This window comes from Crinia signifera, chromosome 1, assembly GCF_055691185.1.
Source record: "Crinia signifera chromosome 1, ASM5569118v1, whole genome shotgun sequence".
NCBI lineage: Eukaryota > Metazoa > Chordata > Amphibia > Anura > Myobatrachidae > Crinia > Crinia signifera.
In genome coordinates this window covers 432,993,437-433,020,080 of record NC_139217.1, presented here as the reverse complement: position 1 = coordinate 433,020,080, position 26,644 = coordinate 432,993,437, and the positions used below count along the sequence as shown (strand labels likewise).

Genomic DNA, 26,644 nt, shown 5'->3' with positions numbered 1-26,644 from the left:
TACCTGGCAGTTATGGCGCCGGGCACAGGGGTACTTAGCACTGATGACCCTATAGGACACTCTGTAATAATAAGTTGGACACATCACACACAACAAATACTGTTGACAGCAGATCCGGCAACCTCATGGTCCCAGCTCAGCACTTGTCTGCCAGGTACAGAATGATTATTATAAGAGACTCCAGTCTCCTCACAGCCCACACCACAACCGGCGCAGCACACAGATTACATCCCATACGTAAGGCGGCCGCCGGGCGCTAAATCGATTGGTTGACGGACTGCCGTGACGTAATTCTCAGAGGCCGGCGGGTGTCTGTCGCAGAGTGGTGACTCGGGAGGGAAGATGGCGGAGAGGAAGCGGCGAGCACGGAGAAGCCGCAGCAGTAGTATTAGTAGTAGCAGCAGTTCTAGCTCCAGCTCCTCATCTTCCAGCAGCGGAGGCGAGAAGCGGTCAAAGCGGGATGAGCAGGGCGAGAAGCGGTCAAAGCGGAATGAGGAGGGCGAGAAGCGGTCAAAGTGGGATGAGCAGTGCGAGAAGCGCACAAAGCGGGATGAGGAGGGCGAGAAGCGGTCAAAGTGGGATGAGCAGTGCGAGAAGCGGTCAAAGTGGGATGAGGAGGGCGACAAGCGTTCAAAGCAGAATGAGGAGGGCGAGAAGCGCACAAAGCGGGATGAGGAGGGCGTGAAGCGCTTAAAGCGGGATGAGGAGGATCAGCCCCGCTCAAAGTGGGATGAGGAGGGCGAGAAGCGCACAAAGTGGGATGAGGAGGGCGTGAAGCGCTTAAAGCGGGATGAGGAGGATGAGAAGCGCTCAAAGCGGGATGAGGAGGATGAGAAGCGCTCAAAGCGGGATGAGGAGGATGAGAAGCGCTCAAAGCGGGATGAGGAGGATGAGAAGCGCTCAAAGCGGGATGAGGAGAACGAGAAGCGCTCAAAGCAGGATGAGGAGAACGAGAAGCGCTCAAAGCGGGATGAGGAGAACGAGAAGCGCTCAAAGCGGGATGAGGAGAACGAGAAGCGCTCAAAGCGGGATGAGGAGGACGAGAAGCGCTCAAAGCGGGATGAGGAGGATGAGAAGCGCTCAAAGCGGGATGAGGAGGGCATGAAGCGGTTAAAGCGGGAAGAGGAGGACTATCTCCGTGTAAAGCGGAACGAGGAGGACCATCGCCGCGTAAAGCGGGATGAGGATGACCATCGCCGCGTAAAGCGTGACGAGGATGACCATCGCCGCGTAAAGCGTGACGAGGATGACCATCGCCGCGTAAAGCGGGACGAGGATGACCATCGCCGCGTAAAGCGGGACGAGGATGACCATCGCCGCGTAAAGCGGGACGAGGATGACCATCGCCGCGTAAAGCGGGACGAGGATGACCATCGCCGCGTAAAGCGGGACGAGGATGACCATCGCCGCGTAAAGCGGGACGAGGAGGACCAGTGCCGCGTAAAGCTGGACGAGGAGGACCAGCGCCGCGTAAAGCTGGACGAGGAGGACCAGCGCCACGTAAAGCTGGACGAGGAGGACCAGCGCCGTGCAAAGGGGGATGAGGAGGACCAGCGCCGCGCAAAGGGGGATGAGGAGGAACAGCAGCGTCGTGAGGAAGAAGAGGAGGAGGCCTGGATCGGTCCCTTGCCCACTGAGGCCTCCCAGACCAAGAAGCGGAAAGGTGCCTGTCCACTCACCTGACCTGCTCAGCCCTTTTATCAGTTGCTACCCCGTGACTGCCACCCAGCAGCCCCCCCCCCCGACTGCCATCCCTCACGCCCAGCAAACCCCCCCTCCCCGACTGCCGTCCCTCACGCCCAGCACCCCCTCCCCGACTGCCGTCCCTCACGCCCAGCACCCCCTCCCCGACTGCCGTCCCTCACGCCCAGCACCCCCTCCCCGACTGCCGTCCCTCACGCCCAGCACCCCCTCCCCGACTGCCGTCCCTCACGCCCAGCACCCCCTCCCCGACTGCCGTCCCTCACGCCCAGCACCCCCTCCCCGACTGCCGTCCCTCACGCCCAGCACCCCCTCCCGACTGCCATCCCTCACGCCCAGCACCCCCCCTCCCGACTGCCGGCCCTCACTCCCCTCACCCCCCCCCCCCCACTCCGTCTGCCACCCTCACCCCCAGCAACACCCTCAAGCCCAGCAATGTAACGTTTTCTATTTTTCTTTCCTTATCCTAAGTTCTTGAGTTTGAACGAGTTTACTTGAACAATCTTCCAAGTGCTCCGATGTATGAGCGCAGCTATATGCACAGAGATATTATCACCCACATTGTATGCACCAAGTAAGTGTTCCCCGGCATGTACTCGATGTACGTTTGGTCTGTGAGAGGTTATGCAGGTGACATGAGGGTCTGAGCGATGTAATGATATAGCCCAGGGCTAGACACATTTTTTTAAAAATCTAGGAGCCAGGATGAAAATGTAGGAAGCAGAAAAAAATAGTGACAGTGTGCGCCAAAAAGTAACACCATAATGCCTATTACACATGTCACATACCCATTACACATACCCACATGCCACAATGCCCATTACACATTATGCCACACACCGAAATACCTTTTGCATACTATACCACACACAATAATGCCCATTACATGTACCACACAAACACCGTAATGCCCATTACCCAGTAAACCAAACACCATAATGCCCATTACATATAATACCACACGCTGGCCAGGGGTGTAACTAAAAGAAAGGGTGTCTGGGGGAGAGAGGCAGCATCATGGAGGGAGAGCAAGAGAGTCAGGGAGATATAGGGGTAGAAAAAGGAGAGTGAGCAGGAGAGACATTGCCAGGATCGTCGGGTAGGATGGACGGACATAGAGGTACAGTACAGATTGGGGAAAACGGTTGGAATGAGCACCATATGCTGCATCTATGAATATATGGTTGGACTGGGGGCAAAGATGGACAAATGGGCAGACAGTATGGGGGATCACACAGCTGAGGCAGACTGACACTAGAGGGGGTGCAGGCCACACAGGTGGGGCAGACTGGCACTTGCAGGCCACACAGGTGGGACAGGCTGGCACTTGCAGGGGAGTGCAGGCCACACAGGTGGGACAGGCTGGCACTTGCAGGGGAGTGCAGGCCACACAGGTGGGACAGGCTGGCACTTGCAGGGGAGTGCAGGCCACACAGGTGGGACAGGCTGGCACTTGCAGTGGGGTGCAGGCCACACAGGTGGGACAGGCTGGCACTTGCAGGGGAGTGCAGGCCACACAGGTGGGACAGGCTGGCACTTGCAGGGGGGTGCAGGCCACACAGGTGGGACAGACTGGCACTTGCAGGGGAGTGCAGGCCACACAGGTGGGGCAGGCTGGCACTTGCAGGGGGTTGCAGGCTACACAGGTGGGGCAGGTTGGCACTTGCAGGGGCGTGCAGGCCACACAGGTGGGACAGGCTGGCACTTGCAGGGGGGGTGCAGGCCACACTGGGGGGGGGACATATGTATGCTGGTGGTTAGGGCAAAACATGATACACTGGAAGGAGATGTAGTGTGCATACCCCCCCACCCCCTTCCCTATCCCCTTCCCAAAGTCAGATACCTGCTTTGATTGGTTCAGGATTAATTCTGTGTGCATTGTAACGTGTGTCAAATTCCATCTGAATTCCTGCTGTGCTGTGATGCCAGGCAGGGGCAGACTGAGAAAAAAAATGACGGGGAGGGAGCTTCTGGTGTCTGGTGCCTCTGCGTAAGCAGCGGGTCCCCGTGGCTGGTTATCCTATCGGCACTTACAACAGCCTTGGGTGCCCCTGTTAAAACAAAGACAAATAAGCAGATGGCCCTGCGGTGGGTTATAATGTTCAATACAACAGCCAGCATAGTGGCAGCCCGGTGCACAGCTCTCCCGGCTGCTGCTGTATCAGAGCAGGTCAGCAGCGCGCCTATTTCAACGGAGCTGCAGTGGTATCTCCTGAATAGTGATATTGTGAGCCACCTTGATTTATGTAATAGGCACGCTGCGGACCTGCTCTGATGCAGCGGCAGCCGGGAGAGTTGTGCACCGCTCTGCCGTGCTGGCTGTTACATTGAACATAATAACCCACCACGGCGCCATCTGTTTACATGTCTGATAACGGGCACCCGAGGCTGCTGTAAGTGCTGATAGGATAACCAGCCAAGGGGACCCGCTGCTGCCAGCTCTCTGTCCATCTCCCGGCAGCCGGGAGAGTTGTGAACTGCTCTGCCCGCTGCTGTTAACCCACCACTCTGCCCGGGGGTTCTGCTACCTGACAAATCTGGTCGCCAGGAAGCAGAATCTGGTTGCCATGGCGACCTGGCCCCCGGGTTTTGTCGAGCCCTGATATAGCCATGCCTCAATACACTGAACAATGTATAGGCTCGATGTTTAGTTCACTGTATGAAATTGGCAAATGATTTCAACCAGTTTACGGTAATTTTGAAGCATTGGGCGATTAGCATTTATGTGTAGAGGTTGAATGGTAATAGTTCAGAACTGTTTTGTGTAATCTAGGTCTTAACAGTTATTGTTCAGCAAATGGTTAGCTATAGTCCACACCAGTTTTTCTACTTTTATTTAATAATGCTTATGCACTAGTAAATGTCTGCATTATATGTTTAGTAAGTTCTTCATTTTAAAATTTCCTTCATATTTAAAAATGAAGTGCATCAATAACTATACAGTTTATTAATTATCATCTGTTTACCATGGTAACCACAGTCACATGAAGTAGTGTTCTGAGCAGATTTGTGAAAACGCTTAGCAGGCATCCACCGCACCACCTTCCCCTGCTATCACATGACCGAGTTCGGGTTACTTTGATCGCTGAAGGTTGACATGGGAAAGGTTGGCATGAGTTTTTCAGTTTTTTTTTTTAGTTGACATGTGCCGACAGCTGTATTTCATGCGCTCCCATCCACTACGGCATGGTTGGAGAATAAAATAGTGTGCTGAGCGCAGCAAGGCACTGTACCCGAAGCATGGCGAGTGCAGCATTACACTAAAGGCCCCCATACACTATGCGATTTTGGGACGATTTCATCCGATTTCGGCACTTTGTGCCGATAATCGGATGAAATCGGCCCAAAATCGTAGGTATGTGACATTTGATCCGATCCGATGCGCGGTCCCGTGCGCATCGGACCGGATCAGGGAGGTCGGACGGTCTGTACATACGATCACGTCCGACCTCCCTGTATGCATATGCCTGCCACCTGACAGGCATATGCATAGACACCGGGGGAGTAGTGGGGGCGGGCAGCGGTGGTGGGGGCGGCCAGCGGCGGTAGTGGGGGCGGGCAGCGGCGACGGGCGGCGTTTGCGGGGAGCGCAGTGTACTTACACATAGCAGCAGCGGCGGGGACGGGACGCGCAGTGGCGGCTATTATATTTTTAAAATACTTGTCAAATGACCGGCCGCTCTCTGATTGGCCGGAGAGCTCTCAGCCAATCAGAGAGCGGCCGGTCATTTGACGAGTATTTTAAAAATATAATAGCCGCCACTGCGCGTCCCGTCCCCGCCGCTGCTGCTATGTGTAAGTACACTGCGCTCACCGCAAACGCCGCCCGTCGCCGCTGCCCGTCCCCACTACCGCCGCTGGCCGCCCCCACCACCGCTGCCCGTCCCCACTACTGCCGCTGCCCGCCCCCACTACTGCTCACTGCCCTGCAGCTCCCCGGGTTTTTTTTACATGGGATAAATCGCATGCGATTTATCCCATGTAAAAATGGCACATCAAGTGCCAAATTGTATGTGAGCCTCCCGGGGAGCTGCCGGGCGGCTCGCAGGTAAATTGGGTCCGACTTGTCCCTAGGACAAGTCGGCCTAATGTATGGGGGCCTTAAGACAGTGGTAGCCAACCCTAGCCCTCGAGAGCTACCAACAGTGCACATTTCCAGACAACCTAGCTGCTGCACTCATTAATCACTGACACATTTAAAAAGATACACAGATGGAGCTAATTAGCTCACTTGTGATTCTGTGAGGAGACCTGCAAAACATGCACTGTTGGTAGCTCTCGAGGACTAGGGTTGGCTACCCCAGCACTAAAGCAGCCCATACACGCTGCTATGAGGGCGTGCTTTCCGTGCTGTACTAGCACGGATCACATTGCATTGCATGTGCATCCGTTGTACTTAGGTTTCATCACATTGCATGCACAACGGATGCACATGCAATGCAATGTGATCCGGGCTAGTACAGCACGCCCACAGAGCAGCGTGTATGGGCTGCTTAAGATGATGTACATGTCGACATTAGGGTCAAAAATTGTGAAAAACTTCATGTTGCCCTTTGACTGTCAACCTTCTTATCTGTTAACTTTAGCCATGGCGTTCCCATGGGTACACAGGTGGGCCAATGCCTGCCAGGGGGGTGGGTGGCTGACATCACAGGATGTCATCGCCTGCCCCCTCTTTGGTGGACACCGCAGAAAATAAGTCGGTTGAGACTGAGTTTTATTTCCGAAGGCAGGAGAAATCATTCCATGGTCGTGACCATCGAATGAGTTCTCCTGCTAGCGGATGCATGCGAGAGGATGTGTTAGTGAATGGTAAGCAGCGATGTTCGGTGCTTGCTGAGCCAAGCTGAATCCGGGCCTAGGTGTGAGGGCTTTGGGAGGCAACAGCTGGTGACCAGGCAGGAGATTTGAATGTACATGTATTATATTGCATATCCTGCAGTGATAGTATTATATAGATATATTATGGTAGCTGCTATAATGCCTTTGCTCCTCTTGTGACAGGACAGACTTCATCATAACAGCAAGCCATGACGGGCATGTCAAATTCTGGAAGAAAGTGGAAGAGGGAATTGAATTTGTGAAACATTTTCGTAGTCATATAGGTAAAAATTTTAACTTCAGTGACTTATAGGATGATAAAATAACATCATTTACTAGTCTTATAGAACAATCTAAGCAATTATAGGTGTGAGAACATCTCCACTCCAGACTCTGTAGCAGTGCACAGCAATTGGTAGGGCTGGCAACCACCTGAGGCATAATGATACTGCAGGTAGACTCTAGGTCAGTGATGGCTTACCTTGACACTCCATCTGTTGTTGAACTACACATACCAGCATGCCCTGCTACAGTTTTACTATTTGGCCATGCTACAACTGATGCAGGGCATGCTTGGATGTTATACCAGCAGATGTGCGGCTTTCAGGACGGCTTTGCATAGCGATCTGCTATGCAACGCTATCCTCCCCCTGTCCGTTGGCGCTGGGCAGGGGGAAAGCCGCTCAGCGTGTATGCACTGAGCGGCTTACCCCGCAGCGATGATTGACATCATCGCTGTCCATACACGCTGGGCATAGTCGCCCAGTGTGTATGGGCCTAAAGTGTATGTTGCAGGTCCAGTGACCCAAAATTTTGTTTTTGAAGTGCAAATGGGCCCTCCCAAGTGATCAGCGCCCTTCGCCCCCAAAAATTTGATATTTTAAATTCATATTGTTATTAATGTGTGTAAATGTGGGTAAATGTTACTATAACAGAGCAACGGCTAAAGATGAAGCTAGTTTATGTCCTTTTACATTGAGGTGTTTGAATTTGTGTGTATATATGTATATATATGTGTTCCTTGGTGCAGGAGTGATAGAGAGCATCGCTGCTAGTTCTGAAGGGGCCCTTCTGTGCTCGGTAGGGGAGGACCAAGCCATGAAAGTCTTTGATGTTGTTAACTTTGACATGATTAACATGCTGAAGCTTGGGTACGTATTTCTCATTATATCTGTACAATTACAAGTAGTCACATTCACAAGTGTCCGTTTTTCCGAACAAATAGTCTGCATGAACATAAACATAATCTGTGTCTGCATGTCTTGTTTTATGCAAGTAAATGTACACCGGTTGTGCAGAAAGCATACAGTCTATAAGGGTATGGGTCATTAGGTCACCAGCATTATGGTCGACATTGAAAGAGTCGACACGTGTTTTTTTTGTTTGTTTCTCAACTGGAATGTCAACATAAAACTAAAACATAGCACCGCTGCGCTCGGCATGCTCCAGGCACGGCGCCTCGCTGCGCTCGGCATACTATTTTATTCTCCAACCATGCCCTAGTGGATGGTAGGGCATGTAATACCTCTTGTCCGCACATGTCTTGTCGACATGGACACCAAAACGTACCACGGCGTCCCCTGGCATGGCTAGCCATGCTTTGTGCACGGTGCATCGCTACACTCGGCACACCACGCCCTTGTGGATGGTAGGGCATGAAATACCGCCTGTTGGCACATTTTGGCTCAAAATCCTGCATGTCGACCATCATGCTGGAGACCCAATGACCGTATCCCGTCTATAATACACCTGGCCTGATGATTGCGCTGAAGGATCTGATAGACACCTATGTAATATATGATCTAACTCTCCAAATTGCTAGTGTTTACATTTGAAGTGTTTTTATTTGGCTTCTGCTGCCCTGTTATATGGAAATCCAGCATGCCTGCAGTATTCAGGATTACCTGTGGTTTAGAGGTGTGTGGGTATATACCAACCAATCAGCTCCTGTCATTTTTAAAATACAACCTGTAAACTGATTGGATATTACATTATCTGTCTTCTCTCTATCTTTCTGCAAACTTTGATACATATGCACCGGCCTTGAATTACATTGTTGACCATGTTAGTACATGGGCATGCCTTATTTTCTCGCCTAAGATATAGGGGGGTATTGAATCCACCGCCTCTATTTCCTCCATCGGAAATTATGTCTTTCCCTGACAGCATTGAACAGGCTTCTCTGCAAAACAAGCCCGACTTTAGAAGCAGTCAGGCTTGTTTTGAGAGAACTGCCGTAAGTCGTGGCCATGCCCCACTCTCGCCGTTCGGCATGCGGGACATTGATTCCCGCCTGCCGATTTCAAGTCAAGCCGGCCGAGAACGGGACAGGATCATGGCTGTCGGGCCAGCCTGACGGTCGTGACCCTAGTTTGAATGCCCCCATAGTATGCAGTAACATCATATAACATTGTTGTGTTAGGTTTAAAAGGTTTAATGACTGTAAGATTTTATTTGTATATTATGGCTTATTAACCACTTGCAGGTCCTCTGTTATGTTTATGAAGCTTTTATAGTACACATATATATTATACTTTGGGGAACCTGGGGAGCCTCCAGGCTGATACCGTGACACACAAATCTATCACAATGCAATTTGAAGGGAGTCTCTTTGCATCATACACCGTTTTAAATAATCAGCCTATATTATTGTGCTGTCTTTTTTTTTTTAAGAGCTGTCCTTTATCTGCTAGATGTTTGTTTTTGTCTGTTCCAGCTATCACCCCGGTCAGTCGGAGTGGGTGTACTGCCCTGGAGATGCGATCTCTGCAGTAGCCTGCTCTGAGAAGAGCACAGGGAAGATCTTTGTATACGATGGCCGCGGAGATAATAAGCCCATGCATGTGTTTGAGAAGCTGCACTCCTCTCCCCTAACTGCAATCAGACTAAACCCTGTGTACAAAGTGGTTGTGTCATCGGACAAGAGCGGGATGATTGAGTACTGGACCGGGCCACCTCGGGGCTACAAATTCCCCAATAATGTCCACTGGGAATTCAAAACAGACACTGATCTCTACGAGTTTGCCAAGTGCAAGACCTGCCTGACGGGTATCAGTTTTTCTCCGGATGGTAAGAAGATCGCCACGATTGGATCCGACAGGAAAGTTCGGATCTTTCGATTTTTAACAGGGAAGCTGATGAGAGTCTTTGATGAGTCTCTGAGTGTAAGTAAACGGCGTTTAAAGTGTCAGTAGTTTAACCTGTGTGTGTGTGTGTGTGTGTGTAGGTTATTTATTGTTTAGTTTCCTGAAAGTGTAAGCAGAGTTAAGCGCATGTATGTTTGTGCAATGTATCTTATGTGAAGTCGCAGTGATCAGTTATACACATTCCGTTATACCTACACTTATGTCATAGGAAGAGGAATTGGGTATTAGATGGGCATTATGTGATAAGCAAAGTTCATTGGTGGCATGATGAGGCCACCGTGAAGAGTAAAGCTAGACACACATTGAGGTAAATTTACTAAGATGGGTGTTCTATTGAAGATGGGACGTTGCCCGTAGCAATTTAATTTTGAAAAGGAACCTATTATTTTTAGTCGGCATCATGATTTTTTTTGCAACACTGTATTTTCAGAAAAGTTTTTCAACATTTTTTCATTTAACCAAGTGTGCTTCTGTCCACCATATAACGACATGGTCATTTTCACAGGGGAGCAAGTAATAGTCCAACCTACATTATGTTGGACTTGTTTCTAGTTTGCCAGAGAACAAGCAATGTGCTTGGGATGCTATAAATTATTGTTATTTATATGAAGCACGCATATTCCACAGCGCTGTAGAGAAAATATTAGACCATTGAGATCAATTCCTGCTCATAATCTATATTCCTTACCTTGTACACACATTATGGTTGGTGTTTGTCAGGCTGTGGTGGGAATCAAACCCAAGACCTCCGTCAGTGATGTGGGGCATTAATGCGAACCTTTACATCTGCCATTATTAACAAAAGTGTAAAAAGAAGAGCAATTAATGATTCATTATCAAAGTGGCCAGGCTTCACCAGGCAGTATATAGTCATGTTGAGCTATAAATAGGCAGGGATGAGATTGAGAGGAAACGGTAAAAAATAGAAGTTAATATGGGATATAAAGGACGGAAGCAATGGCTTGGTGTTAATGAGATTGCTACAGATCATTACCATTAGGTGCTGCTGCTTTGGGTTGGATGTTGCTACTTAATGAGACATTGCCCAACTCTGTAGCTCTGTACACACTGGGCAACTTTGAGCTGAAAGCCGCTCAAAACACCCAAGTTTGAGCAGCTTCCAGCTCAAAGCCCGCCCAGTGTGTATGGCCCGGGGATGAGCGGTGATGCGAGTTCCCGCATCATTGCCGGGAAAGCCGCTCATCTGCTGGTATTATCCAGTGCCCAGTGTGTATGGACCATTTGATGATCTGCAAATGCAATAAAAAGTTATTAGCAAAATATTAAAATATTGCAGCTTTTAAAGGCATATAACCTCAAAACCAATATACGTATCAGCGTAAATGCCCATACACACTAGGAGATTTTCATTTAAAAAGAAATTGCCAAAATCTGATAGATAGATCTGTCACCAAAGTAGTGCGTACACACTGAGCTATTTTCCCAAAAGAGCAAGAGGTTTTCTGGAGGCGAAAGACTTTGGCTGAAAATGTTTAATTAGGAAGGCTATTTAAATAATGGGCGGGGTTTACATAATGGGAGAAGTTTGATCTATCCATACAGGATGTAATCAATATTCCGCTGGGGCTTGGCTGCAGTGAAGACCCTCCCATATTTGAAAATTTAGGGCTAGGTCCTCACAATTGAGTAAAAAACGCACTGTTTTTTTTTTTACGATCATGGGTTATTGCTGTCCACCAACGGTTTATCTCCATGTAAATGTTGTAAACTGTTAAAGGGAAGCAACAACTTTGGCCTATGGGCCCGATTCAGACGTGTTTGCAGCCCTGCCGATTATCAAATGACAGTGCATGTGCAGGGTCCCCTTGCGAATGCAGTCAGCCATCATTGACTATTTTCAAGTAGATTTTCAGCCGGCGGCTGTTTGTGGGCGGCACGCCTGCGTTTTCTGGGAGTGCCACGGAAAATACAGCAGCCGACCGTTGGGAGGAAGGCCACATACCATAATGGTGCTCTCAGTCTCCACGTGGCAGTTGACTTGCTAGACTCGGGGGCTGCAAATGGGGAAACCCATGCGATTGTTAGTGATTGAGGTTTTCTCCCTGTGTTCCAGCCATAAATAATATAAATTGGTGGACAGAGACTACGGTAACGTATACATTGTTGGCCTGTGCTAGCGACGTCTACATTTCCAGCTCATTTTCAAGCATTGGTGGGCAGTGTTACTGGTAACATAGACATTGGCCCGCGTCAGCAATGTTTACGTTACCGGATCATTTTTTAATATTGGTGGGAAGGGGTTTGCTGGTAACTACCAGCATATCATGAAACATTGGTGGCAGTGGACTCAGTTTGCACTGGGGGGTGCTGGCTGCTTCTCCCTCCTGCTCAGCCGCCATGTAATCTATGGAGCAGGATGAAGGACAGCGGGAGGGAGCAGGGGGCGGTCCTGGCCGCCGTTCATGTATGCTTCGTATGGAGCAGGTGGCAGGTCGGACATCGTTTACGGCAGAACAAGGGGGGAGGGAGCAGGGCAGCACGGCTGTTTGTGTATGCTCCGTATGGAGCAGGGGGAGCGCTGGGTGGCCCGGCCGCTCTGTGTGTGTATGTACCGCGCGGAGCAGTGGGAGGGCCGGGCAGCATGCAGAGCAGGTGGAGGGAGCAGGGCTGGCCGCCGGAACATCTTTGGGCCATCATCGTTCGGTGCCATACACACTGAGCAATGATAAAAAATTAACCATAATCGCCAGACATGCTTGTAAAACCAGCAGATGGATCATCGCTAGTCGGACAGCGGTGGGACATACACACTAGGCGATTTTTCAGCTGAAAATCTATGATGATTGCTGTTTTTTTCCAACTAGTGTGTACGGGCCTTAAGACTTTGAAGTTATCTACACACCCAAGGCATCAATTTATATACCTAATTTCATCACAATCTGAATATTCAGTTTGTAACTCTGTTGATCTGGTGTAGAATAACGCTTTCCTAGCTGTGGGTCCCTTATGTTAGCTAGACGTGCACAGATCTCTAACATGTTGAGTAAGCGCTCCACAGAGACTCTCAGCAGTCACTAATAGGAATACTTTCCATTTTATTTGTACACCAAGTTAAACAATATAAGAGGTCAGAAGTGAGCTGCTGTTCTTTCATGTTCTGCAGTGGGGGGAATGTTTGACATTTGTTGGGTAGCAAGAATTTGTGGTCTATAGACGATTGCCCCTGATTTGGGCCAGATGTAAGACCATTCTAGGTATAGATGTGATTTTTATTACCGCTAACAACTTCAACCTGGTGTTCTATATATTTTTTTTTTCATCCCCACTTTTTTATTCTTTACTGGTAGTTATAAACATTTGTCTCTGTCTGACAGAGCAACAAAGATTTCAGACTTCTCTTCTTTTAATTTTTTTTTTTACATAAATAAAAACGTTTATATTGCGCAAATTCTGTATATTCCGCTGTGTGTGCTCCCACATCCTTGTCTTTTAGAACATGGCTTGACGCAAACAAATACACCCAGAGTACTGGAGTCCTGAGGATTCTGCATCTGCTGTGGTCCAAGCCCACATCTTCCTGGGTAGTTACTCCCACTTTAAAATCAGTAGCCTAGGGTTAATAATTTTCTCTATCATCCATAAGGGATACTGGGGATTTACTTAGTACAATGGGTATAGATGGGGTCCAAAGGAGCCTGTGCACATAAAACTTCAAACAGGGTGGCTGGCTCCTCCCCTCTATGCCCACTCCCGCAGCACAGTTTAGAAAAATGTGCCCTCAGAAGAGGATGCACACACTGGTGCTCCAGAGAGTTTTCTTCAATTTATTTTAAACTTTAATTTATTTGGGCATGCTACTTGGACATGCAGCATGCCAGCAAAGTGGGAGCTTAGGGGGGTGGCAGATGCAGACCTCTTCAGGTGCTGCTCCGGTGCCCGCTGCCAGAACATGATCTGGAATCATTAGTGTATTGCCTGGCATTGCGCCATGGCACACACGCCTGCAGCTTGCCGCAAACCCCTAAAATGTCTGAAAACTTCAGTGGTGAGCAAAAGCCGGTGACCCTGCTTGGGGGGGTTCCCCGGTTAATTTGTGTGGCACACGTGCAGGGGGCATAGGACCCTCTGGGAGGATCCCATAATCCTCCTGCGCACACAGGCAGCTTTGGGCTGCAAGAGGTGGCGGGGGAGAGCGCACACTGGGCTACAAGAGGTGGCGGGGGAGAGCCGGGCGAAGGGGACACAAATAAGCGGCTCAGGGGCTGGGAGTCAACCTACATTCAAAAAGAAAAAAAAATACAAATGAATGGGCAGCGAGTGATTGGCTGAGAGCTCTCAGCCAATCAGTGGCTTACCATTCATTTGTATGTTTTTTTTTTGTTTTTTTTAAGTACGCCTGGATTTAAGGATTTGGATGACCTTTTCAGAAAAGCTTGGGCATTCCCTGATTTCAGATTCCCAAGCATCTAGTGTCCACCTTTCACTTTGCTCTAGAGGACAGAGGGGTCTGGGAAATCCCGCCAGTAGCAGTCTCATTCCTGTAAAAAAAAAGACATTCCTGCCAGTTCCTGGGGTGGCTGCCTTGAAGGATCCGGCCGATAGAAACATTGAAGGCATGTTAAAATCTATTTAAACTGCTGTGGGTGCGTCCCAGAGGCCGATTGGAGGTTGAGCAGCTGATTTTAGCCAGGAAGGGTATTCTGGGAAACTGAATCCTTACCATGATTCAGGCTAGAAAGCCAGTGACGTCCAGACACTATCATCTGATTTGGAAGAGATGTGTGTCATGGTGCTGAAGGGAGACGATGTTCTCCTTTTTGGTTTTCCGACTGGGTTGGTTCCTCCAGTTTCTGCAGGCTTAAGTGGGTATGGGGCTGGCTTTGGGTTCCATCAAGGTGCAGATAGCAGCCTTGTCCATCTTCTTTCAGAAGAAGTTGGCTTTATTACCAGAGGTTCAGGCATTTTGCACATCAAGCCTCCTTTCGTACCGCCCACGACTCCATGGGACCTGTCGGCGGTTTTGACCTTTTTGCAATACTCCTGGTTTGAGCCGTTGGACTCCGTTGAGGATAAGTTCCTTATGTGGAAAGTGGTTATGCTTGTGGCATGGGCCTCGGCTAGACGGGTCTCCGAATTGGGGGCTTTGTTGTGTAAGTCCCCCTATTTGAAGGTTTTCGAGGACAGAACAAAGCTCAGGACTCCACCGCAGTTTTTGCTAAAGGTGGTTTCAACATTTCATCTTAACCAGCCAATTGTGGTTATAGCTCGGTCTGGCTCCTTGGACATTCCTAAATCTTTGGATGTTGTCCGTGCTTTAAAGATTTCTTAGGATGGCATGGACTAGGAAGTCTGACTCCATTTTGTGTTGTATGACGTTCACAAAAGGGGTTGTCCTGCTTCAAACCACTCAATTGCTCGCTGGATACGGCTGATTGTTCAGCAAGCTTATTCTTCGGCAGGTTTACCTATTCCAAATTCTGTTAGGGCCCACTCGGCCATACAACTTTGCCGAGCCGCTACTTGATCTGGGAAGAACACATTTGATACCCTGGCCAAAGAGGATACCCAGTTTGGGCAGGTGGTGCTGCAACAGACTCACCACATTCCTACCCGTCCTGGACGCTTTGGGACATCCCAATAGTACTAAGTGAATCCGGAGTATACCTTATGGATGATAGAGAAAATAGAATATTATATACCTACTGGTAAATCCTTTTCTCTGAGTCCATAAGGGGATACTGGGCGCCCTCCTTAGTGGTTTGCCATTCTGCAGGTGGAGTTGGTACTTGTATTGCAAGTTATTACAACAGTTTGTTGTTTTCTGTTATGAATGGTGTGTTGGTTTGTTGGTCTCAGCACTTGTATCTTAAGTTTCCTTCTCTGAAGTATGTCTTCCTCCTTCGGGCACAGTTTTACCTAGACTGAACTGTGGGAAGGGGCATAGAGGGGAGGAGTCAGCACACCTTGTTTCTATACCCATAGTACTAAGTGAATCCCCAGTATCCCTTATGGACTCCTAGAAAGTATCTTATTCTCTTTAGGCTAGCCTTAATAATAGGTATTGTGATCTGCCACTTTGTAATGATAAAACACCTACTGTATATGGGTGATTGTGCTCTCCTCTGATTGCTAGTGATGGTCACATCAAACCTAGAGATGAGTGACCTTGTTTATGCTAATGATGGACACAACATGATTGTTCGGTCCTTCATTAAACTCCCTCACGGACATTGATTCTGATTTATTTTGAACAAACACTGTCACTCCAGTGTGTAACCTGCTTATGTCAACACCGCTCTTCCCCTGCTATTATAAATGTTGTTAGTCATGAATCTATAGTTATTGTGCTTAACCCTTTGAGTGTCGGCATCTCTGTGAGAGATGTGTAAAAAAAAAAACGGGTGCCGGACGGGGTCCTGACAGTCATTTACCCAACGTCGGGATCCCGACTGTTAAAACACAGACAGACGGGTTCCCGACGGCCACCGGCTATTCTCCCTCGTGGGGGTCCACGACCCCCATAGAGGGAGAATAGAATAGGTGGCGAGCCTCCGTGCCCGCAGCGTGGCGAGCGCAGCGAGTCCGCAAGGGGCTTTGTTGCGCTTACCATGCTGTCTGAGTCCGGCCATTCAGGATCCCGACATTGGGCTAATGACTGTCGGGATCCCAACTGTCGGAACCCTATACCACACCCATTAAAACCGGTACTGCGTCTCATGCATACTGGTTGTCCAGATACCTTGATACATGTCTACGCTGTGCTATACGTTTGGTTCCAATTTAGCAGTTACCTTCCTGCATCTGTTCACTGCTAGGGTTTTACAATAGTTTCTTGACCTTTTTTTCTTTTCTTTTTTTTTTCGTTTTGGCACCACTACAGTTCCAAATGTGTCCTTTTATTTTAATTTTTTTTTTTTTAAAGAAAGCTGTTTAAAACCCACCAAAAATGGCAGGAAACCTAACGTTTGCATGGTCTTGGACTAGAGTATTCAACATGTGGCCTACCAGCTGCAGTGGAACTACATTTTCCGGCATGACCTATAGCTGGGGTAGCAAACCCTAGTCCTCGAGAGCTACCAACAGTGCATGTTTTGCAGGTCTCCTCACAGAATCACAAGTGAGCTAATTAGCTCCATCTGTGTATCTTTTAAAATGTGTCAATGATTAATGAGTGCAGCTGTGCAGCAGCTAGGTTGTCTGGAAAATGTGAACTGTTGGTAGCTCTCGAGGGCTAGGGTTGGCTACCACTGACCTATAGCAAGTCCTAATAGAAATACAGTGGCAGGGCATGTTGGGATATGAAGTTCACAATTACTGAAGTGATAAATAAAATAAAAAAATTAGAGTGACAGTACCATGATGTATTTTAAACTGTGTTCAATTATTTAATTGAAAATTCGGTACTTGTGTAGTTTCACGGCGGCACTTCCCTGTAGATCGAACTATATGCAAATAGCACGCAAATATCGTGTGTGATTTGCATGTGATTCGATCCGCGATGCGATTTAGCACAACCCCACTATCCACGTCAGCCGGAAGCATGGCAAGAGCAGCGAGACCCGAGAGGAGACGTTGTACACGTCCTCCCAACCTGTTCATACCCCCACTATCCATGTCGGTGGAGTTGATTTTATAAAGTGTGGCGAGTGCAGCAAGCCACCGAGCCCGAAGCGTGGCAAGCGGACGCGTAAAATGAGCCGGAAGGGTGGCGAACGGACATGGATTACCTGACGTGTATTCCGCGGACCCTTGCGGGGCTCGCTACTCTTCGGGCTCGTTTTCCACGTCCCCTCGCGGGGCTCGCTGCCCTCTCCACACTTTATAAAATCAACTTCACGCCGACGTGGATAGTGGGGGTATGAACAGGTCAGGAGGACGCGTACAGCAAATTGTATGCAAATATGCGCATGCGATTTGCATACGATCTGCTGGGAAGTGCCGCCATGAAACTACACAAGTACCGAAAATTATCATCTATTAAAGATAAAACTGGCTGTCTTCACTACAGATGTCTTTTTCCTCTTTACAGATGTTTACAGAGTTACAGCAGATGCGTCAGCAACTCCCGGACATGGAATTTGGGAGGCGCATGGCAGTGGAGCGGGAGCTGGAGAAAGTGGATGCCATTAAATTAATCAATGTCATCTTTGATGAAACCGGCCACTTTGTGCTGTATGGGACGATGCTGGGCATAAAAGTGATTAATATAGAAACCAATAGGTGAGAGGCTGTGCTGGCACATTACTGATACTTTAACACCGTGCGGATACAACGCTCAAACATGTCGGTTATTCATTAGCGATTGCACCCTTAAGGTACACCTTACAGTAAGTATGCCGGCAGGTAAATGTTGCCATATTTACCGTGTGGTTTAAAAAGCCCTCGTTTATCAGAGTTTGCGTGCAGACAGCACCAAACATACAGCCGTAAAATAAAAAACTAGTCAATCTAATCAAATACAAAGTAAAAAAAGAAAAATGTAAAATAATAAAGAAAAATAGTTAACAAAAAATAATTTGCAATAAAAAATATTTTATATTAGGTTTAATATTTAATAGTATATTTAGATATCTACAAGTGTGTAAGCAACACACAAAACAAAATACTGGACCACAGTCATACTTGCTGCAAATACATCCATAATTAGAACCTAGTAAATTAGCCTAGCATTACCATAAAATGAGTGCAAGCTGACATCAGAATGTGCACCTGCCTTACTTGAGGTCACCCTCATCAGCATGTGTGTGTAACTGTCCTGTAACATGTTCAACAAATATAACAAGTGGAAATGCGAGTTTCTGCAGGTCTACATGAGCCCCTTGTCCTCTGCCTTCATCAGCTCACCCCTTCCTTCCCTGTTCCGCCTCTGGTGACAGGTGAAGGAGATCTGCATTGGCACTTATCCATTCTTTGGGGACATGTGCAGTGTGTGTTTGTGCAAACTGGCGCAAGTCCAACTATGCTACAGGCCCGGGTGGCTGCTCATCTTCGAGGCTTTTTGTTCCATTACATATTCTGACCCATGGGGCACGTGGAGCAGTCTATTCTACTAAGGGGAGTTGTCTAACATAAGTAGTGGTCACACCCTTAGGGCAATTTATATAGAATTCCTTCAGACTCTTAATTAGATAGGTGAAATAATGCACAGGACTTGATAGCTGCCTGCTAACTATATGGAGATGTATATTGTTTGCCCTGAATTAAAGGCCCACAGTTTTTATAGGTCTGTGTACTTGTTTGTGCAGAGTGTATTGTGTAATTAAAACCTCAACAACAGCAGTTATACTAATTGTAGAAAACCAGCTTTTTCTGCCAATTGCAAAGTTGAACAGAACATTTTTTTTTTGCTTTATAGCAGAAAACAAGTTAATACGTCTTTCGTCTCCTGGCAGCACTTGAAGCCCTCAGGCGCATAAAACACTATATTAACATTAGGAATAGATCCATGTGTTCTTTACAAGGGGAACGCGAGCAGGCTGCCAGAGGCCAGCTAATAAGAGCATCCTGAGACTTCCTGAGCACTGTATAATGTCTGTAGTTGAGGGATTAGCCGGGATTAGTCTGGGCTACTGTAGTTTTCACTTTAATTTCTCATGAGTCCGCAAGTGAGACCCTTCTGTGTCCGACAGCCCTGTAACCCTGTATCTGCTCCAACCGCAGGTGCGTGCGTATCCTGGGCAAGCAGGAGAACATCAGGGTGATGCAGGTTGCTTTGTTCCAGGGGGTGGCTAAGAAGCATCGTGCTGCTACCACAGTGGAGATGAAGGCCTCCGATAATCCCGTCCTCCTGAGCATTCAGCCCGACCCCACCATCGTGTGCACCTCCTTCAAAAAGAATCGCTTTTATATGGTAGGTGCCTTCTACAATGCTAGTGTCCATTGACGTATGTGAATATAACTATCCAATAATTATTAGATCTATAATAATTAGTGAGAAAGATGTAGATGTGCGCTTAAATGTTTTTCATCAACAACAGATTCATATTAAAAATAGAATATGTTTATTCCAAACGGTAAAAAAGTATCAAATACACTTATTCTGAACTATATACAGAAGTTTTCCAGTAGATACTTTCACATGGGTGTCTTGATTCCTGATTTGACCTTAGGTGTGTATTGGTCTAGAAAACCCTACGCGTTTTGTCCCTTAGGGACTTCTTCAGGGGTAATACACCGAGATCTATAATGGTGAACCAATGCCGTGAATGGGTAATGTTTTATATCCAATGATAAAGACCAAATAGGACAGGAGGAAGGAACATACGAAAGAAAGAAAGAGGGCTGGTGATCTTTAACGTGAAATAAAATTCTGAGAGTAAGAATAAGAAGCATGGGACCAGTAATCCGAATCACCCAGGTGTTAGAATGTGATATGCAAACTATAATAATTAGTATCAGATCTTTTCAGCCAAACAAATTAAGGGTTGTAGCTGAGCTTTACTTAATCCTACCTACTGTAATTTCCATAGGAGTGCATATGTTCTACTGTTAAAGGTACGGCTCCCATAGTAAATAGTTATTTATTTATTTTTATAGGAATTTTTGTATTAGTTTATTGGGCACCTTAAGCATCACCTAAATGTGATTACTGTGAACGACATAAACACAATAGTAAGCATTGCAGAAGTACAAAGCCTAAATATAAAGATTGCAGTGAAACTAACAGACAAGATGTGGCAGAACTGGCGGGCACTATGGAGATGTTGGGTGGGAGACAGTTACTAGAGAAGAGGTGAGGCAACAGTTGGAGGAGCAGCAGAAGAGAGCGAGGGAAGAAGTGTGGAGAGGTTGAAGATATAGGTTGGGGATGAGTGTTTATATTATTATTTTTATCTAAAATCTAATATAGAGGAGGAGCTAGAACTGGATTATGAGGGAATTAGAAACCAATGAAGAAGGTTGTAGAGAAGGGAAGGCAGATGCAAGTGAACAAAATAAGATGTGCAGCAGCATTAAATATAACTAGCAGTGAGAGGGGACATAGAGGCCAGAAATAGGATAATTAGAGTGATCAATATGGGAGAGGAAGAGTGTATTGGTGGCATCTGGGAAAGAATGAATCCTAGAGATGCTACCAAGGTGGAAGCAGATGAGATTTGCCGGAATGTGGGCAGTGGAATCCGTAGTAATAAAGGTGTCCAGCCTTGTGGGTGGGAAATCTGTTTGGATTTACAATACTTGGGTTAACATGCAAATAAAATAGGATATGTATTGGCGCTTGTATTCATTATACAGGAAGGACATGTAAGGTTTATTTCCCCTCTAATGCCCATAAAATTGTACATAATATTTATTCCAATATGCTACCAAAAGAGCCCAGTCTACCCATATCTAGTGGGAACACAGCCTCACTGCCGGCAGTCATTAGCCCGACGTCGGGATCCCGACTGGCCGGACCCAGACAGCATGGTGAGCGCAACTAAGCCCCTTGCGGGGCTACGTGAGCCACCTATTCTATTCTCCCTCTATGGGGGTCGTGGACCCCCACAAGGGAAAATAGCCGTCGGGAACCCGGCTGTCTGTGTTTTGACAGTTGGGATCCTGACGTCGGGTAAATGCCTGTCAGGATCCCAACTGTCGGGACCCCGTCCGTCACCCGCGCATACTGACAGTGGTAGGTTTCTGTTATTTGTCATAGATGAATTGTAAAGCAGCCCACGATGTGACACCAAATATTGGGTCCCCTGAGTCATCTGTACCCTCCCCCCACATTGTCTACTTGCTGCAGAGGAAGGAAAGAGTACATGGGGGGGGGGTGTAGAAGGCTCATTAAGTTGCTTTATTTCAGATATCTAAATATACAGCTTTTGTTAAATATTGTTAAATGTCGGCTTCACTTGCTCTATGAGATACCAAATAGGGTAACACAATGTCATTTTGTGTTTTTAGTTCACTAAGCGAGATCCGGAAGACACAAAAAGTGCTGACTCCGATAGAGATGTTTTCAATGAAAAACCATCAAAGGAAGAAGTGATGGCAGCCACACAGGCCGAGGGTCCCAAACGGGTGTCTGACAGTGCGACCATTCACACCAGCATGGGGGACATTCATGTCAAACTCTTTCCTGTGGAGTAGGTGTCTTCATAATGTACCAGAGGGTATCTCATGTTAGAGAATTGTGCTTACATTGCTGGTGAAGGTTCTATGTGGGGAAAATGGTTCACCACATATATTGTGATACCCAAGTGGGTTATACATATTTGGAAAGCACTAAGGTAATCTACAGAGATTAGTAGTCATTGCTCCTACAGCCTCGTGCTTCCATAATATTCTTTAATAGCCATATAAATGACAGAAGTGAGTGCTTTATCCATGTACTGTATACATTAGCCACCTCATGAAAGTCGTGACTTGTTCAGGATACTCGGAGCACTCTTACGGATGTTTTATAGGATCTAGAGAAGAGGTTCCCAAACCTGGGCCCAATCCAGTTACACGCAAAAGTGCAGAAATCGCCATTCAGCGGCATGGTCATGCACTAGCCCTGAATCGCGATCGCAGTCTGAGTTGGCGGGGCGGCGACGGATTGCTGTGTGGGAGCGGTCCGGACATCGCAGGCATGTCCAGCCTGCTCAGGGGGAGGACTGTGGCAGCTGTGTGATGTCAAACGGCTGCTTTGGTCTGAACCCTGTTTCACAGCCAGGAAGCAGCGGGTGATGTGCCCACAAAATTTTATGGGGCAGCCTTGCTCTGCTTTGCAGCCTAGTGCCAGGATTTGTAGTTCAGCAAATCCTCGCTAAACTACACCTAATTCTGAATCAGGCCCTTGGTTTTCAAGACACCGTAATGGTCCAATTTTAAAGAATGCTAAATCAAATTGACTGAGGAATTAAGTAGCCTGTGTATAAGCATGGATATACTTAAATCCTGCACTGTTGGGGTACCTTGAGGACAGAGTTTAAGAACCTATGCTCTATACCAGAGGTTCTCAAACTCTGTCCTCAGGACCCAAAACACAGAATCACAAGTCTCCCTGATCCCCCAAATAGACATTCCGAGGATCGCACCAGTACATTGCGTTATTGTGCCCATTTGTTTTTTCGTCATTTCCCATTTGTAGACTCTCTGATAGAACGCCCCACGTGCTGATGTCTATCCTTGTTAATATACTCTGGGAAAACAACAAAAACTCAAGCCAGTTAAAGAAATGTATATAATTCATTTTTCAATGCAGATGTCCCAAGACGGTGGAGAACTTCTGTGTGCACAGCCGCAATGGTTACTACAACAGTCACGTATTTCACCGACTCATAAAGGTGAGTGCATGGGAGGGTTATCTACATCCAGGAGTGTTGTCAGTCTGGTAATAAAGGCTGTTTTATGTGTTCTTCATAAATCTATGGGGGCTGAATTCGATAACTGTAACCACCCATACACCTGTGTACATAAGTTATCCTTACAGTCCACACTTGCATCAGACCATACCTGACGGAAGAGATCCGTCTCTGCTTACACACCACTCGCGACTTGCCCTCACTCAGCCTAAATGCCACCAGCTGCAAGTGGAGATGCGCCTGCGATGCGTATGAGCCAGACCAGATGTGTGCGCTCAGCTACAGAGCAGGCACAGTGCTACAGATGACACTCCTCCTCTAAACTGCATTGCATGCAATCCTTGTACACACATCATCGTGTCACTGTCTGCTTTTTCTTAAGTGATTCATCTTCTAGTCAGTGCATCTCCAATATGTGACAACTTTTTTAACGCCAAGGAGGTATTAACCCCAGTATCTAATTTACCAGTGAATGTGAAACCATTGCGTTACTCAATCACCCCATTCTTGGCACATGTGTAACATGCTTACATGGCAAGCCTCTGTGCAAATGCAGACTGCTGCACGGGTCATAAGCAGAGTTAATTTCCATCAGTGTATTGCACGGATGTCGGTTTGATGGAGGCAGGAGTTAAGTATTTACGTTTGAGTGTATTTAAGAGTGAGGCATTGTGTTCTACAATGCAGATCTGTTAATTGACATTCCACAGCAGTTTTTGCCGCCACGCCCCCTTTCGCCACTCAACAGGCGGAACTTTGGATTCGGTCTGTTGAGTTGCAAGAAAGCTATCTGAAACCTCCCCGGGATTCTGACTGTCGTGACCCCACATTGAATACCCCCCTAGGTCCGTTTTATGTTACTGGAAGGAAAGCACAGCTCACACTTAACTGCTCCTGACCTATTAAGACATACAGTGTAATATCACAATATCTTTATGATTACTGGGTTTGGGAAATCTTGTGTAAAGGTGCCCATACACTAGTAAGCTTTATCTGCAGATCTGGCTGGTTGGAACAAAAACATGGTTATGGATGAGTGACAGTTTGTCAGTTTTCCAGCATTTCCAAGCAAATGGTCAACTGTCATTTGCTCTCATCCATAACCATGTCTTTGTTCCAACCAGACAGATCTGAAGATAAATCTGCATGTGTATGGCCACCTAAAGACTAGTATATAGTTCTATGCTCCGTTCAGTACAAGATGCATTGGATGATCACATGTTATTATGTAGGATACAGCAATGATTCCCCCCCCCCTTATTTGCAACCCTATAATCCCACATCTTTATTTTCTCGCCTAGGGCTTTATGATTCAAACCGGAGACCCCACTGGCACGGGAATGGGTGGAGAAAGTATTTGGGGTGGAGAGTTTGAAGATGAGTTCCATTCCACGCTAAGACATGACCGCCCCTACACTGTCAGTATGGCCAATGCTGGTGCTGGTTCCAATGGCTCCCAATTCTTTATAACAGTAGTTCCAACTGTAAGTATGCTTTATACTCATTAGTGGTCTATAACAGGCCTGACCAACTTGTGGCTCTCCAGATGTTGTGAAACTACAAATCCCAGCATGCCTTGCCACAGTTTTAACACTACCTTATTGGAAAACTGTGGCAGGGCATGATGGGATTTGTAGTTTCAAAACATCTGGAGAGCCACAGGTTGGCCAGGCCTGGTCTATAATGTCTGCTTGTGCTGCAGTCTGCCTCAGTGAGCTGATGTCAGAATTCTAGCATAAACTTATTTTAAGGATTTTTAAAAGATTATTCCACTTTCAGCAAGTTTGCAGTCATTAAATAAGGCCAAATGTGTGTGTGTGTGTGTGTGTGTGTGTGTGTGTGTGTGTACAAAACCAGCATTAATCTGCTTTGTAAATATTATTTTGCTTGCTTTGTCTGGGTTACACAATGCTACGTAACCTTCAGGCTTTATGTCCATATTGGCCGTCCCTCTCTGCAAGTGTTAGTTGTCTGGATTAATACATTACAGGCATTGCATGTCTGCATTGATATGTGAGTTAAGCTGGGTACTCACTACACGATGTGTGTTCCCAGTGGTGGCGGGGTGCCGGCAAATGGATGGGGGGGGGGGGGGGGGGGGATAGTATCATGCTGCCCTAGCCAATTATGTCTTCCCTTGTCTGAACATGGAGGACATCTTTAACAACCCGCGGGATTGGGCCTCGTTAATGATATAGCGCGTACACACTAGACTACACTCTTTGACGCTTCGCATTTTCACTAGTGTGGTGCACTGGGGTGGTTTGGCTGGGCTTGTTTTGCGGGTACCTCATGTCCCTGATTTGAACCCTTAGAATGGGATATATATGGATGACCGGAGGGAATCCTGACAGGGGTCAGGTAAATATGCAGCATGGCCCCCACCTCATGGCTGCCAGCATGAGAAAGTGTCTGCACTTGCCAATGCTGACTACCACGCCTGGTTTCCCCCATATTAAGGTCGCTGGGCACACACACACAGTAGTGTGTACACAGCATCACATTACTTTGAAATAATCCCTAAATATGCATAAAACCCTCTCTGCAATATCAACAAATTAGCATGCAGACATAAGAGCGGGTAAGATGAACACTTGTAGCATTCTTCTGGTAGCAGTAATCCAAAGGAACCCAGATGTTATCAGATCCCTGTTGGACAGTGACGTCTGTCAGTGCTAAGCCACATATTCACTGGAACCTGTAAGTGATCTATCCAATGACTGGCTATCAGCGATTCTGTCAGTCAGGCCCAGATGCAGAATTGGCCAGCGTTTCTTGTGTCCTGTTGTATTCGCAATCTTACATAATGCAGCATGTCTGCACAACCATACAAATAGGTATAACAGTATTGTTTAGTACGGTATACATGCAACAGCGGGTGACCATGTGTTTTGTAACTGTTCCAGTAACAAATCCTCTAGTACAGGCCTAAGCATTTATCTAATCCAACCCTCCATGTGCGCAAGTAATTCCTAGCTGACCAGTTTGACATGTTATCCCACAGCAGAGGTCTTGGTGATAAATGTCGGTCCTACAGTGCAGCTGCTCCATACAACTGAATATTCCTCGTGGCTGGAAATTCTCTCTTTGAGATTTTTTTTTTTTTAAAGGGGTTTTAAAATCCCCAGTTCTGTTGTATAATACTAGATCTGTCCAGTTCACATGGCTTTAGTTCTTCTGGCATTAATGCTTTAATTAACAAATGAAGTCACTGGAAGCTTTATAGGGACTGTTTGTGATTTCTACGTTTAATAGCTACACTGCATCATGTCTTTCTTCTAATCAGCTTGGTCTTCCCCGAAACACGATCCACATGTGTGTATAATTCTTCACTGCATATTGGCAAGCAATGTGCTCACTCCAGTTACTTCTGTCAGTCTGCTCCCCCGTGTAGAAGGTAATGTGGTGTCTCTGACGGGAGAGCTGGACCCAAGTTATCGCTCATCCTCTATCTGTTTTCTCCTCTCTCACAGCCCTGGCTAGACAACAAACACACAGTCTTTGGGCGGGTAACCAAAGGGATGGAAGTCGTCCAGAGGATCTCAAATGTCAAGGTTAACCCGAAGACTGACAAACCTTACGAAGACATTACTATCATCAGCATCACTGTCAAGTAACTTGTTCTTAATCTTGTGGTATTTGTACAGAAGTCATTGTGATTTTATATATTGGGTGCACATTCAATTATTGACAACGTTAGTTCTATTTTATTAAAAAAATAATAAAAAAAGTAAATCCGTA

At 47.0% G+C, this 26,644-nt stretch overlaps 1 protein-coding gene across 1 annotated transcript; it reads left to right on the top strand.

Annotated features, from left to right (window-relative positions):
• PPWD1 (peptidylprolyl isomerase domain and WD repeat containing 1) lies at window positions 1-26,644 on the top strand. The gene is made up of 11 exons (XM_083152950.1): window positions 1-1,663; window positions 2,173-2,275; window positions 6,706-6,806; window positions 7,553-7,673; window positions 9,239-9,686; window positions 17,659-17,849; window positions 19,290-19,479; window positions 21,519-21,700; window positions 22,804-22,885; window positions 24,205-24,387; window positions 26,377-26,644. The coding sequence occupies exons 1-11, from the start codon at window positions 343-345 to the stop codon at window positions 26,518-26,520; spliced, it is 3,066 nt and encodes a 1,021-aa protein (XP_083009076.1). The 5' UTR covers window positions 1-342; the 3' UTR covers window positions 26,521-26,644.